Source organism: Bos indicus, chromosome 28 (genome assembly GCF_029378745.1).
Source record: "Bos indicus isolate NIAB-ARS_2022 breed Sahiwal x Tharparkar chromosome 28, NIAB-ARS_B.indTharparkar_mat_pri_1.0, whole genome shotgun sequence".
Lineage (NCBI taxonomy): Eukaryota > Metazoa > Chordata > Mammalia > Artiodactyla > Bovidae > Bos > Bos indicus.
In genome coordinates this window covers 44,329,129-44,347,168 of record NC_091787.1, presented here as the reverse complement: position 1 = coordinate 44,347,168, position 18,040 = coordinate 44,329,129, and the positions used below count along the sequence as shown (strand labels likewise).

At 39.3% G+C, this 18,040-nt stretch overlaps 2 protein-coding genes across 11 annotated transcripts in view; one reads left to right on the top strand and one right to left on the bottom strand.

The window, feature by feature from the left end:
• Positions 1-18,040, bottom strand: part of MARCHF8 (membrane associated ring-CH-type finger 8) — a 111,723-nt gene that overhangs the window by 75,036 nt on the left and 18,647 nt on the right. Inside the window, exons 2-4 of one of the 10 annotated variants that reach the window (XM_070782085.1) lie at positions 16,005-16,369; positions 10,361-10,483; positions 3,839-3,919 (exon numbers count right to left, since the gene is read on the bottom strand). The exons of 5 other annotated variants lie outside the window; for them this stretch is intronic. The gene's annotated coding sequence lies outside the window, so the exon portion shown is untranslated. Of the gene's footprint in view, positions 1-3,838; positions 3,920-10,360; positions 14,499-14,525; positions 15,980-16,004; positions 16,370-18,040 lie in introns of those variants that run through there. 4 more of the 10 variants (XM_070782086.1, XM_070782088.1, XM_070782087.1 and 1 more) reach the window with 4 other exon arrangements.
• LOC139180392 (alpha-ketoglutarate dehydrogenase component 4) lies at positions 1,338-1,892 on the top strand. The gene is made up of 2 exons (XM_070782092.1): positions 1,338-1,646; positions 1,751-1,892. The coding sequence occupies exons 1-2, from the start codon at positions 1,353-1,355 to the stop codon at positions 1,766-1,768; spliced, it is 312 nt and encodes a 103-aa protein (XP_070638193.1). The 5' UTR covers positions 1,338-1,352; the 3' UTR covers positions 1,769-1,892.

Genomic DNA, 18,040 nt, shown 5'->3' with positions numbered 1-18,040 from the left:
CACATGAGCCAATTTCTTAAAATCTATCAATAAGAATCTTTCTCTATCCATCTATCTTTTTATATACTATTGGTTCTGTTTCTTTGGCGAACCCTAAAACAAAATACTACCTAGTTACAGATCATTCCTCACAGTATAGAACCCTTGGCCTACCAAAAAGGCTGAACCCTCTTTGGACCATTACATATTTCTTTAGCATTCCCTGCAGTGTTCTGGATCGCCATGCATTTCTTTTAAGCATTCCCCACAGTGTTCTATATAGAGCACGGGTGAAATATTTCTGAAAATTTAACTGGTGTTTCTTTATGACTAAACCTTGAATCCTCCCAGTTTCCTAATCTTTCTGCCTTAATTACTGTGATCTGCATGATAATGTATTACAGAGCATAAGCTGAAAGAAAGAAAAGTAACTCTGGCCCCATTTTCCTCTGGGTAAATCCCAAAGGTGGTTAAAGTCTATTAAGAATTGGGAATTTTAATATTAATTTGCATGGGTGGTACAATGTAAAAGCCTTCAGTTTACTGTTTGCTCTATGATCCTGAAACTCAGTTTTCTCCCTCTAGATATTACTTTTCAGTGGAAAAAAACTATAGTGAGAAAAACTTTTCAATCATCAAAGTAGTAACCCAGTGCAAGTCGCTCCGTCGTGTCTGACTCTTTGCAAACCTATGGACTATACAGTCCACGGAATTCTCCAGGCCAGAATACTAGCCTTTCCCTTCTCCAGGGGATATTCCCAACCCAGGGATCAAACCCAGATCTCCCTCATTGCTGGCGGATTCTTTACCAGCTGAGCAACAAGGGAAGCCCAAGTAACCCAAGATCTAATTTAAAAATAATATAAATGTAAACTAGGAAATAGTTATTTGCTTTTAAAGTCAGCTATCACTTCTCAGAGGTTTTCACCTCATTATAAAACCCTTCTCTCTGGGAAGACACACAAAACATCTCAATCAAAGACACAGACAAGCATGCATTTTCATGCAGACAAGGAAGGCAGCGTGACCCCACACTGAAATAACTCAGCTAGTATGTTCTGAGCACCTATAAATTCTGTTTGCTAAACATTTCCTCTGCTCTGGACCCTCCAATAACTCTAATCTGTTGATTCAATCTGTGGTAAAGGATGAGTAAATAGAACCACGTACAACGGATAAGGTAAAAAAATTCAGAACTCTGCCCTTAACCGTTTAAATCTACATTCCACAAAAGATACTCTTTTTTTAACTGTAGGAAAAAAATGTAACAAAATTTATGAAATTAGCCATTTTAGATGTACAGTTCAGTAGTATTAATTATATTCACATTGTCAGGAAAAGATCTCCAAAACAGCTGCCCCTTCTCGGGGGTCATGATGGGCAGCAAGATGGCGTCTGCCAGCAGGGTCGTTCAGGTAGTCAAGCCACATACTCCATTAATAAGGTTCCCTGACAGAAGAGACAATCCTAAACCAAATGTATCAGAAGTTCTACGATCAGCAGGACTACCATCTCATACTTCTTCAATTTCACAGCATTCTAAGGGAAGTAAATCGCCAGACTGGCTGATGCATCAGGGTCCACCAGACACGGCAGAGATGATAAAAACTTTACCTCAGAAATACAGAAGGAAACTTGTGTCTCAAGAAGAAATTGAATTTATCCAAGTATGTTGTTGCTCTTTATCCCAATACTGTGGAAGACACCTTCACATTATTAGCTTTGGAGTTTCAGATGCTGATTTACATGTTCTTCCAATTGTCTTGTCAAGCGTGGAGGTCCAGAATAATCACTGATAATGTGGCTCTAATATTTGTCATCAGATAAAGAAGAGTCTTTCTAAAAAAGGACTTCCAGAATGAGAAATGAAAAATTGTATATTAAACAACTTTAATAAATATTCTGTAAAAAGGAAAAAAAAGATGAAGTATAGAAAATTTAGATGGACACTTATGTCTCCTAATTTATGTATCTTGGTCAGCTTCTCTATAAGCTTACCTGATTGTTTACATACTTTATACCTTAATTAAAGTATACATTTTAAAATGTTAAAAAAAAAAAAAAAAAAAAAAAGATCTCCAAAACATTTTCAATTTCCAAAACTGAAACTCTATACCCTTTAAGGAGAAGGCAATGGCACCCTACTCCAGTATTCTTGCCTGGAAAATCCCATGGACGGAGGAGTCTGGTAGGCTGCAGTCCATGGGGTCGATAAGAGTCGGACACGACTGAGCAACTTCCCTTTCACTCTTCACTTTCCTGCATTGGAGAAGGAAATGGCAACCCACCCCAGTGTTCTTGCCCGGAGAGTCCCAGGGATGGCGGAGCCTAGTGGGCTGCCGTCTATGGGGTCGCACAGAGTCGGACACGACTGAAGCGACTTAGCAGCAGCAGCAGCAGCAGCATACCCTTTAAACAAAAGATGCAATAAACTCACCAAAGTTATGGTAGTAATCATTTCATGATGCATGTAAATCAAATCATTTTTCTGTATACCTTAACCTTATACAGTGCTGTATGCCAATTAGACCTCAGTAAAACTGGAAGGAAAAAAATAAACCAACAGCAAAGAAGATGCTTATTCTGAATCCTCCTACCCACTGCCCATTTTACTCTATACATGAAGCAAAATCATTTTCACAGTGAACTTTATGGACTATACCAGAATAACAGCAGATTTAAAAAAAAATGTTCAAGGAAATGGAAGAGGTCAGAAGTATGACTATGGACAGAAGATCCATATGAACCCCTGTGTGGAGAGAGGACACAGCTGGAATATAGCTTCACGGTCACTCTGAATGCAAGTGAGGAGTCAGAAGAGGCGGGCCCACAGCTAAAGCAAGTCAAACGAGGCAGCACCAACTACAGAAGCAGCAGTCCTCTGGTGACTGCGTTCAGTGGGGTTTACCAGTCCTCCAGCTGCCCACAGTAAGGATGGCAAGACTGCTGGGAAGTATACAGTGCCAATCTAACAGGTGCACTGTGCCAAGCCTCATTCAACAGACTTTTAGCTAAATATGCCTATTCAGGCCTACAAAATAATAATAATGACTTAACTATAAATCTAGTAAAATAATCTACCACAGTATAAGTGTTCAACAAATAAAAGTATCCCTGATATTTTTCTACCTGTTACTATACTTTAAATGTAACTCTGGTGTTTCTATTTTAGAAAGATGAACCCTGATTAAATCACTAGCTTTTAAAATCACTTACATACATTTTCTTCCAAAGCCTGACTCCCAGCTGAGCCTGCACTGGGACGGCTCCAGGAAAGATAAGAGGGATTTTGCACATGACTGAGGTTATGCACAGGGTCAGTCCTGCTAAAGGCCAGTTTACAGAAGTCTGGGAACTCTCAAAGAGGTGGGGGGACAGGAGGTGGGGCGCCACTCATTCTAAACCAACGTCTAAGTTTAGTCCAAAGAAAGCCACAGACCATGAGAACAGAATGTGGCTTGGAGAGCGTGCTGCCTGTGGTTCACACTGCACTGCAGAGGACAAGGGAGCTATGAATACAGAGTTAAAGGCACTGCTGAGAGAGACTGTAGAACAATGAAGGCTCAAGGAACAGGCAGCGCAGGAAGCAGCAGCTGTGAGTCACAAAGCTGGGAGTGGCTCGGGTGACAGGGACACTGCGGACCTTCCACAGGTCTGGGGCGTGAACACTGGACAGCTCCAGCAGAGTAAGGAGCAAAGGCAAAGTTAGAGCCAGGACCGTGACAGCTAAGCCAACCAAGAGATTACTAGAGCCCCTTCCACTCACAAGGCCACGTGAATAAAATGTGCCTGTGATGAGTACTTAAGTACTGTACTCTAGAAAGTGGACAATGTTATCCATGACAAAGGTACACCCTACCTCCTGGCAGAATTCGTATTCAAATGGTCTCTTGAGGAAAATATCTTCAGTTAAGGTCCTTTGGACTCTCACAGATTAAATCTGAATAAGAAGAAAAGCTCACAATCAAAATTTACTTAAAACTGCTAATTAAAATCCAACTTATGAGATAATTTTATAAAATACAAATAGTTCCAGTTATACACTGCTTACAGAAGACACATGATGAATAATAACACAAAAAGTTGAAAATAAAAGAATTTAAAATGTTAAATATTAACCAAAAGAAAACAAGAATAGCTCTAACAACAAAAAATAAGCCTCTTTTATCTGTTACTCACTGTAAGTTGAGAGAAAGTTCAGAAAACATGGTCTTAAAGAATGGAAATCTCAACTGAGAAATGAAAATTATGAAACAGAACCAAACAAAAATCCTAGAACTGAAAAGAATGAAAACTTAACGGATGATCTTAACAGTAGTTTGGAGATGATAGAAAAGTTAGGAAACTAGAAAAAACAGACTAATGTAAATTATCCAAGCTGGAAAATAAAAAAAAAGACTGTAGAAAAATGAACACTCACAAAGCTGTGAAATAACATCAAACAGTGTAACATAGGTATAACTGGAGATCAGAAGGCGAAGAGAAGGATACCAGAGCAGAAAAGTATTTGGAGGCCCAATAGCTGTAAACCTCCCAGATATGATGAAAAGACACTGACTTATATTAGAAACCCAAGAAACGTAGTGAACCCTGCATTCAGTTCACTTCCATCACTCAGTTGTGTCTGACTCTTTGCGATGCCACAGACGGCAGCACACCAGGCTTCTCTGCCCACCACCAACTCCCAAAGCTTACTCAAATTCATGTCCATTGAATTGGTGATGCCATCCAACCATCTTATCCTCTGTCATCCCTTTCTCCTCCTGCCTTCAATCTTCTAGCATCAGGGTCTTTTTCAGTGAGTCAGTTCTTCACATCAGGTGGCCAAAGTATTGCAATTTCAGCTTCAGCATCAGTTCTTCCAATGAATATTCAGGACTGATTTCCTTTAGGATGGACTGGTTGGATCTCCTTGCAGTCCAAGGGACTCTCAAGAGTCTTCTCCAGGACCACAATTCAAAAGCATCAATTCCTCGACGCCCAGCCTTCTTTATAGTCCAACTCTCACATCCATACACAATTACTGGAAAAACCATAGCTTTGACTGGACAGACTTTTGTTGGCAAAGTAATGTCTCTGCTTTTTAATATTCTGTCTAGGTTGGTCATAACTTTTCTTCCAATGAGCAAGCGTCTTTTAATTTCATGGCTTCGGTCTGCAGTGATTTTGGAGCCCAAGAAAATAAAGTCTGTCACTGTTTCCATTGTTTCCCCATCTATTTGCCATGAACTGAGGGACTGGATGCCATGATCTTATTTTTTTGAATGTTGAGCTTTAAGCCAACTTTTTCACTCTGCTCTTTCACTTTTACCAAGAGCCTCTTTAGTTCTTCTTCACTTTCTGCCATAAGGGTAATGTCATCTGCATATCTAAGGTTATTGATATTTCTCCTGGCAATCTTGATTCCAGCTTGTGCTTCTTCCAGCCCAGCATTTCACAGGATGTACTCTGCATATAAGTTAAATAAGCAGGGTGACAATATACAGCCTTGATGTACTCCTTTCCCAATTTGGAACCAGTCTATTTTCAGTTCTAACTGTTGCTTCTTGACCTGCATATAGATCTCTCAGGAGGCACGTCAGGTGGTCTGGTATCCCCATCTCTTGAAGAATTTTCCACAGTTTGTGGTGATCCACACAGTCAAAGGCTTTGTCAATAAAACAGAAGTAGATATTTTTCTGGAACTCTCTTGCTTTTTCGATGACTCAGTGGATGTTGGCAATTTGATCTCTGGTTCCTCTGCCTTTTCTAAAACCAGCTTGAACATCTGGAAGTTCATGGTTTATGTACTGTTGAAGTTCTAGCTTGGAGGATTTTGAACATTACTTTGCGAGCGTGTGAGATGAGTACAACTGTGTGGTAGTTTGAGCATGCTTTGGCATTGCCTTTCTTTGGGATTGGAATGAAAACTGACCTTTTCCAGTCCTGTGGCCACTGCTGTTTTCCAAATTTGCTGGCATACTGAGTGCAGCACTTGCACAGCATCATCTTTCAGGATTTGGAATAGCTCAACTGGAATTCCATCACCTCCACTAGCTTTGTTCGTAGTGATGCTTTCTAAGGCCCACTTTACTTCACATTCCAGGATGTCTAGCTCTAGGTCAGTGATCACAGCATCATGATTATCTTGGTTGTGAAGCTCTTTTTTGTACAGTTCTTCTGTGTATTCTTGCCACCTCTTCTTAGTATCTTCTGCTTCTGTTAGGTCCATACCATTTCTGTCCTTTAGCAAGCCCATCTTTGCATGAAGTGTTCCCTTGGTATCTCTAATTTTCTTGAAGTCATCTCTAGTCTTTCCCAATTTCTTTGCATTTTGATCGCTGAGGAAGGCTTTCTTATCTCTCCTTGCTATTCTTTGGAATTCTGCTATTCTTTGAAGAACTCTTCTGTTGTTTGCTATTCTCTGGAATTCTTTGGATCAGTGGAGAAATAACTCCAGAAAGAGTGAAGAGATGAGCCAAAGCAAAAACAACACCCAGTTGTGGATGTGACTGGTGATGGAAGTAGAGTCCAATGCTATAAAGAGCAGTATTGCATAGGAACCTGGAATGTTAGGTCCATGAACAAGGCAAATTGGAAGTGGTCAATCAGGAGATGGCAAGAGTGAACGTCAACATTGTAGAAATCAGTGGACTAAAATGGACTGGAATGGGTGAATTTAACTCAGATGACCATTGTATCTACTACTGTGGACCCTTAGAAGAAATGGAGTAGCCATCATAGTCAACAAAAGATCCAGAAATGCAGTACTTAGATGCAATCTCAAAAATGACAGAATGATCTCATTTGTTTCCAAGTCAAACCATTCAATATCACAGTAATCCAAGTCTATACCCGATCAGTAATGCTGAAGAAGCTGAAGTTGAATGGTTCAATGAAGACCTACAAGACCTTCTAGAACTAGCACCCCAAAAAGATGTCCTTTTCATCACAGGGGACTGGAATGCAAAAGTAGGAAGTTAAGAGATACCTGGAGTAACAGGCAAATTTCGCCTTGGAATACAAAACAAAGTCAGGGCAAAGGCTAACAGAGTTTTGCCAAGAGAATGCACTGGTTATACCAAACTCCCTCTTCCAACAACACAAGAGAAGACTCTACACATGGACATCACCAGATAGTCAATATCAAAATCAGACTGATTATGTTCTTTGCAGCCAAAGATGGAGAAGCTCTATATAGTCAGCGAAAACAAGACTGGGAGCTGATTGTAGCTCAGATCATGAACTCCTTATGGCCAAATTCAGACTTAAATTGAAGAAAGTAGGAAAAACCACTAGATAATTCAGGTATGATCTAAATCAAATCCTTTACAATTATACAGTGGAAGTGACAAGTAGATTCAAGGGATTAGACCTGATAGAGTGTCTGAAGAACCATGGACAGAGGTTCATGACATTGTACAGGAGGCAGTGATCAAGACCATCCCCAAGAAAAAGAAATGCAAAAAGGCAAAATGGTTGTCTGAGGAGGCCTTACAAATAGCTGAGAAAAGAAGAGAAGCAAAAGGCAAAGGAGAAAAGGAAAGAACCCTATGTAGGATCAATATAAACAGAACTGCATCTGAGCATCAGAAACTAATGGAAATCAAAAATTAAGAGAAAAATCTTGAAAGCACCTAGAAAGAAACAATAACAATGACAACAATAACTACAGTATGAATTATCACTTTCTATCAGAAAAAAGCCAGAAAACAATGAAATGATAACCATAATGTTGAAAGAATTCCATATGCAGCAAAAATATCTTTCAAAAATCAAGCAAAATAAAGAAGTCCAGATGAACAAAAACTAAGGAAATTTATTTCCAGCAAATGATACCTGATAAAGACTAGAATCTACAAAAAGAAAAGAAGGGTAACACAGATGGAAATATGTGGATTAACAAAGAACTATCTCTCATTTTCTCCTCTTAGCACAACAAGTGTAACATGGAGGCTTGCAATGTAGATTTATGTAAAATATATGAAAACAACAGCACAGTGAACATGATGAGAATGGGATTACATTGTTGCAAAGTGCTTCTATTTTACAAGAATTGGTAAGACATTAATTATGAGAGTAGGACAGATTGCACTAAGTTGAGGATGAATGCTGCAACTGCAAATGCAACCACTAAAAATAAGTTATTCAATGGAATATCAAAACAATCAGTAGAGTAAGGGAGTAAGAGAGTAACAGAAAAGGGAGGGGATAAAAGATCTAAACCCGACTTTAGTCAGTTTTCACTGTGTACAGTCATCTTCCATAAAGTTGGCAGGAACATGGAATTAGTGAACACAGAACCATTGCTCCTAGGGGAGATACAAGGTGAGGTTCCAGGGAGCCTCTGGTCACAACACTTCAGTCAACCATCAACACATAAGCTTGTGTTAGTTTGCTTGTGTTTGAAGACACCTTATTTAGCAAATATATTTTGTCCATTCATTAACACTGAACTCATGATCAATAGTATTTTAACTCCTGCCTGAGGAAGCCTGCCTAATAACAAGCCTATTTTCTCCGTAAGGCACACTACAGTCTTCTTTACTTAGGAACACGAGGCAGCATCTCAGCACTATGCTTAGGGGCAATTTTAAACAGTGAAAGCATGAAAAAAAACCCTACAAAATGTGAAAATCATGGCACTGAAGAGATCACAAAAAGGACAGTGTGAGAGATGCAACAGGAAGGTAGAGTATGACTTGCTCAGCATCACTTCAGAGCCGGGACACTAGACGACTCAAACATTTCACTGCTTTGTGCGTGTCCGTGAATGATGCTGAGAGCACTGTCAGTACTGACTTGGGGATCAGAATTAAATTTTAGTGAGTAGGTTTATAGATTCTATTCTATATCTGCAGATATAGAATACATGAATAAAGAGAATCAACTGTGTGTCAGTCAGTGCATTAAATATAAAGGGGCCAAATATTCCAATTAAAAGGCACAGACTGTCCGAATGGGGATAAAGAAAAACAAAAGCCAAAAGATGAGACCCAACCATAGCCTGCAAGACACGCAGAGAGATGCACTCTGAGTCTAAAACACCGGTCTAAAGTGGAGAGAATGGAAAAAGAGAAACACAACTTTCCACAACTGACACATGCTGAAACTTGAAAAATCTGAATAGCAATACGTCTGTTAAACAAATTAACTGGTTAGTCTACCCTTCTACAACAAGAAAACTCAAAGCTCAAGTGGTTTCACTAGTGAATCCTATCAAACAATAAGGAAGAGAATAATTCCCACCTCATTTACATGCTTTGCCTAAAACTATCAGAAAAATCTAAACAAGAAAATTAAAAAAAAAAAAACTACAAATCATAAACATAGTTTATGCTGCTGCTGCTGCTAAGTCACTTCAGTCATGTCCGATTCTGTGCAACCTCATAGACGGCAGCCCACCAGGCGCCCCCGTCCCTGGGATTCTCCAGGCAAGAACACTGGAGTGGGCTGCCATTTCCTTCTTCAATGCAGGATAGTTCATGAACCCAGATGAAAACATCCTTAGCAAACTATTGGAAAAATCAGCAACTTATAAAAATAATAATATATCATGACCAAGTGGAGTTTATCCCAGGAACATAAAGTTACATGAGTATCTGAAAGTCAGTATCGTGTCACAGAATAACTGATGCAACAAAAGCACTTAACAAAAATCAACATCCATACTGAGTTTTTAAAAAAAAAACAAAAAACCTCAGCACACTAGACACAGAGAAACTTCCTTAATCCTATACACCTACAGCAAATAATACACTTAATAGTAAAATCCTGAGGCCCTTTCCACTTGATTGGCAACAAGGGAAGGGTGCCCGTTCTTACCACTTCTATTGAACAACAGACAGAAGCTCCTAGCCAGTGTAATATGGCAAAGAAAAGAAAGAATGGCTAAAAATTGGAAAAGAAGGTATAAAAACTGTTTCTTTTCACAGAGAACATAATTACTAACAAAGAAATTTCTAGGAAATCTAAATTAGTCCAGCCAGATTAATCTAAGTCAATTTAGCAAGGCTGCAGGATGCAAGGTCATCCTACAAAATCCAAATATATTTCTACAGACTAACAGCAAAATGAAAATGAAATTTTAAAATTTTATCTTAATGTTAAAGAGCAGATTAATTATGAATCATTTTTACAAAAGACATGCATGTCTCATATACTGAAAACTGAAATACACTTATGAGAGAAATTAAATATCTAAGGGCATGGAGACATACACCTTGTTTGTAATTTGGAAAATTCATTACTGTAAAGAGGCTGATTCTGCCCAGAATTCTGTTCATATTCCAAACAGATATTTTTGCAGAAATTGGCCATTGGATTCTAAAACATACAGGAAAATGTGAAGGATGTAAAAGAGCCAAAACAATCTTAAAAAAGAGTAAGTTGAAGGACTTACACTTCAAGACTTATTGTAAAGCCACAGTAATCATCAAAGTGTGGTCTTGGTCTCACGACAGACAAATCCATCAAAACAGAGAGTCCAGGGACAGACTCACACTGACACTGTCACCCGATTTTCCTAGGAGGCACAAAAGCAATTCAACAGAAAATGGAAATCCTTTTCAACAAACAGTGCTGAAGCAACTGGCTGTTCATATAGAAAAAATGATCAACTTTAACCCCTATCTGACATCACAAACCAAAAATAATTTGAGATGGATCCCAAATCTTTTTTACATTTTTGATGCATTTACTTTGAAGAATAAAATAGTCTTCTGATGTCAAAATTTATAAAGTAAGTTTCATGCTCTGAATTTTACTTTTAATATGCTATTTTTCCAAGTCAGTTTCAAAGTATCAGCTTTTAATGAGACAGTAAACTTCAAAAGTTTTAGTTCAGTACACACAGCAATTCTTTTTTTCTTCTAGTCTTACTGAGGTATAATTAACATATAGCACTGTGTAAATTTAAGGTATACAGCATAATGATTTGACCTACATCATGAAACATTACCACAATAAGCTTAGTGGACATACACCATCTCACATGGATACAATATTAAAGAAAGAGAAAAATACATTTCCTCCCTTGTGATGAGAACCCCTAGGACTTAATCCCTTAACAACTTTCATATATAACATATAGGAGTGCTAACTGTATTTATCATGTTGTACAGGACATCCCTAAGTATCTTTTACGTGAGTGTCTGTACCTTTCAACTACCTTCATCCAATTTCTCTCTCCACCCCATCTCGCCTCCAGTAACAACAAATCTCCTCTCTTTTTCTGAGTCTGTTTGCTGTTGAAGTGTAACTGACCTACAAGACTATGTGATTCCTGTACACAACACAGTGACTCAATATTTCTATGCGTTTCAGAACGATCACCATGAAAAGCATGTTATCATGTCACTATACAAAGACATTATATAATTACTGATCATATTCCCCATACTGTGTATTTCATACCTATGAATCATTTATTTTGTAACTGAAAGTTTGTACCTCCTAATTTTAACCTAAAGCCAAAACTATGAAACTCCTAGAAATAAACACAGGAGAATATCTTTATACCTTGTGTATAAACAAGATGCAAAAGCATACGACAATTCAAAACAAGGAGGGGCACCAGAATGTCTTAATTAACACTGGGTAGTATCAATACGAGCCGACAGTTTTTAAAATATGTAAGTAAAACCCACAAATGTATGTGTGCGTGTGCATGTGTATCTACAAACATGTCCTCGCTCTGCCCACAGAACAGGAGTAGCAGTCATGACACTGGTGCGTGCACCATGCACCCGGACCTAATTTCCCCCTAATAGGAGCAAGGCTATCTGATCTGAGGGCTGAGGCACAAAAAACTGGCCCAGAGTAGCCTGTGGCACCAGAAAGCAAAAAATGTTCAAAGAATTATGGAGATATAGAAAATAATCTGAGTAGTGAATTATAGGCCACTAAATAATAAAGTGCTGTGTCACTCAGTTGCGTCCGACTCTTTGTGACCTCATGGACTGTAGCCTATCATGATCCTCTCTCCATGAGGATTCTCCAAGTTAGAAAACTGGAGTGGTCTGCCATGCCCTCCTCTAGGGGATCTTCCCAACCCAAGGATCAAACCCACGTCTCCTGCATTGCAGGCAGATTCTTTACCATCTGAGCCACCAGGCAAGCCCCAAATAAGGACAGATCTATGAATAATTCAAATAGATAAATAAACAGGGGTGAAGCTCTTCTTTGCAGCAGAATACCAACTAATAAATACAGAAGTGAAGTCACTCAGTCGTGTCTGACTCTTTGCAACCCCTTCGACTGTAGCCCACCAGGCTCCTCCACCCATGGAATTTTCTAGGCAAGAGTACTGGAGTGGGTTGCCATTTCCTTCTCCAAATAAATACAGAAGGAAGTATGTATTTCTTTACTGGATGCTAAAATCATCATTGGACGCAAAAACATGTGGGTGAATGTTCAAAAAGGAGTAGGATTCCCTGGTGGCTCAGTCGGTAAAGAATATGCCTGCAATACAGGAGACCCGGCTTCGATCCCTGGGTCAGGAAGACCCGGGTTCGATCCCTGGGTCAGGAAGAAGGGAATGGCTACCCACTCCAGTGTTCTTGCCTGGAGAATTCCATGGACAGAGGAGCCTGGCAGGCTACAGTCCACAGAGTAGCAAAGAGTAGACACCATTGAGGGATTAACACTTTCACTTTTTGATACTTAATAACTTCAAAGGAAAAAATCTGTATCTTGGCAGTAGAGAAATCTAGAAAATAGTGACTTAATCAAGTGTCCAATGTCATCATCAATATTGGAACAAACTAGCATTGGGGGCACCAAACGTCTTGTGCTAAGAACAATAAAATCACTTTCCTGTAATTCTGTCTGCAGTGTACACCCTGAATCTAACCAGGAGGAAACTTCAGAGAAACACAAATTGGCAAACATTCTGGAGGGAAAAAGAAAAAATAAAAAAACTGGTCCATAGTCTTCAAAAAGGTCAAATGTCAAGGATGAAAAATTCGGGTTAAGGAACTATTCCAAATCAAAAGAGACTAAAGAAACATGACAATCAAATTCAGTGTCATTCTGGACTGGACACTGAACAGAGAACACAAGAGCAATAAAGGACATTACAGGGACAACCGCTGAAAATGCAGTATGAAGTCTGAATTAGTAACAGTACTGCACTAATTATTAAATTTTTATAAGGTCATTATAAGAGATTGTCCCAGGTCTTAAGAAATACACAACTTAGACTCAAATGAATCAGAAAAAATGTATTTATACACATGCATAGAGAGAGAGTGATAAAGCTAATGGGGTAAATTTCTAACAAGTGGTAAATCTTAGTAAAGGATATGTGGTAGTTCTTTGTACTCTTACACTTTTTCTCTAAATCTGAAATCATATCAAAATTAAAAGTCACACATAAAGCAAAAGGCACAACTGTAAAATCGGAAAAGTGTCTGGATAAACACGAAGGACAAATGATCACTTCCCTCAATATATAAACAAATTGTATAAAGGAATCAGAAAAAAGCAGTAACAGCCCCAAAAGATTAATGGGAAAAAACATGTGCAGCCAATTCACAAAAGGAACTAATGTACTTCTAAAGGAAAAACAATAACAAAAAGCCAACTTCACTAATAATTTAAACAGGCAAAGGAAGATAACAATGAGACGTTTTCCATCTGTTAAATCAATTATTTTCTTTTTTAAAACACCCAACATTGGCAAGAATATCCTGAAACGGCCACTCAACGTCCCGCTCGTGGGAATGTTAATTAGAAACTTTGAGCGATGCACTTCAGCAATTTAATCTAAGAATCTGAAGAATATCCAAACCACTTCACCCAGTTCATGACACCATCCCAAGGAGACCATCCGAACTGTGGGTTCAGGTGTACGCCCGAAGTTGTTCATCAGAGGGTATTTCCAGTAGCAAAGCTCTTTAAAATAAGCTGTATGTGAAGCGACTGGGAAGTGGTTAAATAAACTAAGACATAATCATAAAAGGCAATATGCAGTCCTTAATAGGTACTAAAAATGGGAAATGGCATGCAATAAGTGTTAAGAGAATAAAGCTTATAAAAACAGGCATTCAAGATGACTCCAATTAGGTAAAAAGCCATCAGTAGTACCCAGGAAAAAGTACTAATTATGAACACTGACTGTCTGAAAATTAATAAAACAAGGACTGCAAGCACTTGCTCTGGTCTCAAGTTTGTCTATCTTGCCCACCCCTTACCACCTGCCCCTACCCAAGATAGAGCCACCATTCCTTCCAAGGTGGTACATTCGCAATTACCTGTTTCTCGCTCCCTCTCAGCATTTCTTGAGGACAATGCACCATCCCCAGTTGCACTCATTAAACATCTTCTGCTTAATATTTACAAATTCTCCCACCTCATTTCATACACATTAAAAAAAAAAACTGGCTCTATCCAGCTACTGAAGTCACCTCAAAAATGAAATCTAAATTGAATATGGAAGTTCACCAAGATGTAGCTTCTCTTTCCTTTGCTTCTTTCAAATAAAAACATTAAGGAGAAAAGTGCTTTCTTTCAACACTCCACAGACTCCCAAGGCAGGCTTCAGGAGACATAACGACATCACAAACCTGATAAGTGCTGTGCGCCAGGACCACCCATGTCATCGTCATCTCAGGCTCGCGTCAAAGAACATTTGAGTCTAATCATTAGCTGCCACCAAAAAACACACCCATCTGCATGCTGCAGTGCTCAGCCACTACCCAGGGCCACACCTGACTCCAGCCCCACCCTATTCCCCACTGAATCCACCTTCCACTTGGCAACTTTCCACCTAATGAGATGAGCAGAGCACAGTCAGGAGGAAGAGGTTGTGAGCAAGGCTGGCAACACGGAGAAACCAGATGGGAGGGGAATGCCCACAACTGTGGCACAGGGCTGACTGAGAGGCATTCTAAGTCAGTGATCTTCAACTGAGGTGATTTTTGCCACTCGGGGGACTTTTGGCAAAGTCCTAGAGATATTTTTGGTTGCCCTAACTCTCGGGATGTTACTGGCATCCAGTGTGAAGAGGCCAAGAAAGCTGCTAACCATTCTAAAATGCACCAACAGTCCCCACAACAAATCATCCATACCCAAATGCCAACAGGGCTAAGGTTGAGAAACCTGTCATAAAGTGATTTATCCACCAATACAGCACAATCTAAACCCAGCTCAGCAGGAACAGGACACACAGTGGGTGAAGGAGACTTGAGCATTTTATGAAATGTAAACACACACACATGTACACAAAGCCTCCTCAGCCAGATGCTTAGGGCAGAGCGACAGAGTCGTTCCCTTGGACCAAACTTCTGCTGCAGGACTTGGGAACAAGAACACTACAATTTAATGAAAGTAATAAGAATACCTCTTCTTCCTCAAGGGCTTGCTCTGCCACATGTCACATATTTCTTCAAAGACTGCCTCACAGCAGACACTGTGAGGAGATAATACTATCAAAATTGCCCAGACTGGTAAACATCTCCAGAGAAGTTGGCAATGCACCCACATAGTTGGTGACAAATTTAGCTGCCTATCTCAAGGACCTAAGAACCCAAACTCACAGTTCCCAGCTTAGCTTAAAAGTGACAAACATTCAAAGATCATTCAAAGAGAAGAAAATAATAGTGCTCCTTTCCCCACAAAAACCATCAAAAATTACGTAAGACTTGAGAGAAGCAACAGCTTCAAAACTGAGAACAAAAAGTATTTAGTCTGCACTTCAACAACAAAAACCTGCAGATAAAAAGGAATTTAGTATATAAAATGCCATTATTATAATTCAGTTAAGGTTAGTGACCTCTGTGGCATACTACAGTACCTCTTTTCTTGATTACTTTAACAACTTTATCATGTCATGACTTCCACCCATGGGAGGCCAGAAAGCTAGAGAACTCATCCAGCACCATCCCTGGCTGAGACTTCAATAATTTTGACCTGACTCTGATACATCATTTGCCAGTCTGACCTTGACTTTCATCCCTGTAGGGTTATGAAGCATCCAGCACTTAAGGTGGCCCATTTCAATGTTGGACAGGAGTATTAATAAATGTTAGAAGTGTGTCCATTACCTGAGACAAGAGCAGCCCTCCTTCCATCCATAGGCATTAGTTTTGCCCTCAATTAGTACTGCGAGATGGAGAAAGCAATGGCACCCCACTCCAGTACTCTTGTCTGGAAAATCCCATGGATGGAGGAGCCTGGTAGGCTGCAGTCCATGGGGTCGCGAAGAGTCAGACACGACTGAGCGACTTCACTTTCACTTTTCACTTTCATGCATTGGAGAAGGAAATGGCAACCCACTCCAGTGTTCTTGCCTGGAGAATCCCAGGGACAGGGGAGCCTGGTGGGCTGCCGTCTATGGGGTTGCACAGAGTCGGAGACGACTGACGCGACTTGGCAACATCAGCAGCAGCATGAACTCAATTATGATTCACTGAGACAAAAAAGAAAAACAGAATAGAAGGAATATTAAAGCTCAACCTGTTCAAACTCAATCCTACTTTTATAAATGAGTAAAATAAGATAGAAAAGGATGAAGCAGGGCTGCTTGCCAAAAGTCCAGCAACTATACAGGAAAGCTTGGAGTAGAACTCAAGTTTCCTAACTCTTAAGTCTAATCTCCACAGAACTGTATCAAGTTGTATTAGATGCTGTTACTAATAGAATGGACATTTTTTTAAAGTTTTATGATAAAATAGAAAAATATTTTCAGTTTTCACAAGTTCAAAACAACTCACATCATCACAATCACCTTATGAACCAGTGTAATTGTGACCATTCACACTTTATGGATGGAAGAAACCCAGCTCCAAGGTCACCAGTAAACACTGAAGCTGGCTCTAGAAGCCAGATTCTTAAACCACATGCAACCTGGGTAAGCACCAGAGCGCCCCTAACACTACCACAACCGAATCAACAAACTTGAGACTTCCAGTGATTCTTTAAAATGTTAACGCTTTGATATAATCTAATATAAAAGATACCATTCCTGAAAAAATACTTAAATTATTTTTAACAAACCAAGATAAATTTAAAGATTTACAGTTTATAGCCTCCTAGCATAAAATAAAAGGGCATTTTAACTTTAAAAATTAGGTTACAGTATTACAGTATCATCTTCTACATCAACTACCCTAAAGAAATTCACCAAGAAGCAAACTAATCTTTTGGGGAGTAACACAGAAGGAACTCATTTATCACAGGGAACTTTTTGAGAAACCCTCGGCAAGCAAAGCTTCATGCTCTCAATTATTTCCCAAAGGCTCTTCCACATAAGATGTGTGCCATGAATAATATATAAGCTCTAAGCAAATAATATATTCAATCAGCCTAATTCACACAAATGTAATAAAATATTAAGAAGTAATAAAGGTGTGGACTGAATACTTAGGTTAAGTTCCTTTTCCACCAAGATCCTATTAAAATAATAAAAGGATTTTCTTAAAAAGAAAAAGCTTACACTTCTCAGAAGTTACAGTAAATGTACTTTTCCAATAAGGACAAGTAAAGGCTCTGCATATTTTATATAAAACAAATAGAAGACTTTCAAAGGCAGAAAGAAGGCAGACTAGCTAGGGATCTCAGGATTCAAGGAATGACGTCTTATTAAGTCTCCTGAGTTTTCTTTTTGCCTCATGTAATCCAAAGAATTGGAGCCAAAGAATTGGCAAATCCAGAAACATCAAGAAGTGAACAAAAGCTCCAAGAAAACCTTGCTATTTCTAACCAGAAGAGTAGAAAGAGTCAGCCTAGAAAGTAAAAAAAAAGAAAACCACCACCTGACTCCAGACAAACGTGTATTCATGTTTTGCTGTGCTCAACTGCTTCAGTCAAATCCAACTCTTCGTGATCCTATGGACTGTAGCCCACCAGGCTCCTCTGTCCATGGAATTTTCCTGGCCAAAATACGGGAGTGAGTTGGCATGCCGTCTTCCAGGGGATCTTCCTGATTCAGGCATTAAACGTGTGTCTCCTGTGTCTCCTGCATGACAGGTAGATTCTTTACCACTGAGCCACAAAACCACAGGGAAAAAAACCTGTGGTCACATCACTACCCATGCCAGCAAAGACCAAGGGTAGACAAGACATCTTCTCCCACCAAGAC

Excerpts from the sequence above, each read along its gene's own strand:
- LOC139180392 (XM_070782092.1), top strand. The coding sequence starts at position 1,353 with ATGATGGGCAGCAAGATGGCGTCTGCCAGCAGGGTCGTTCAGGTAGTC.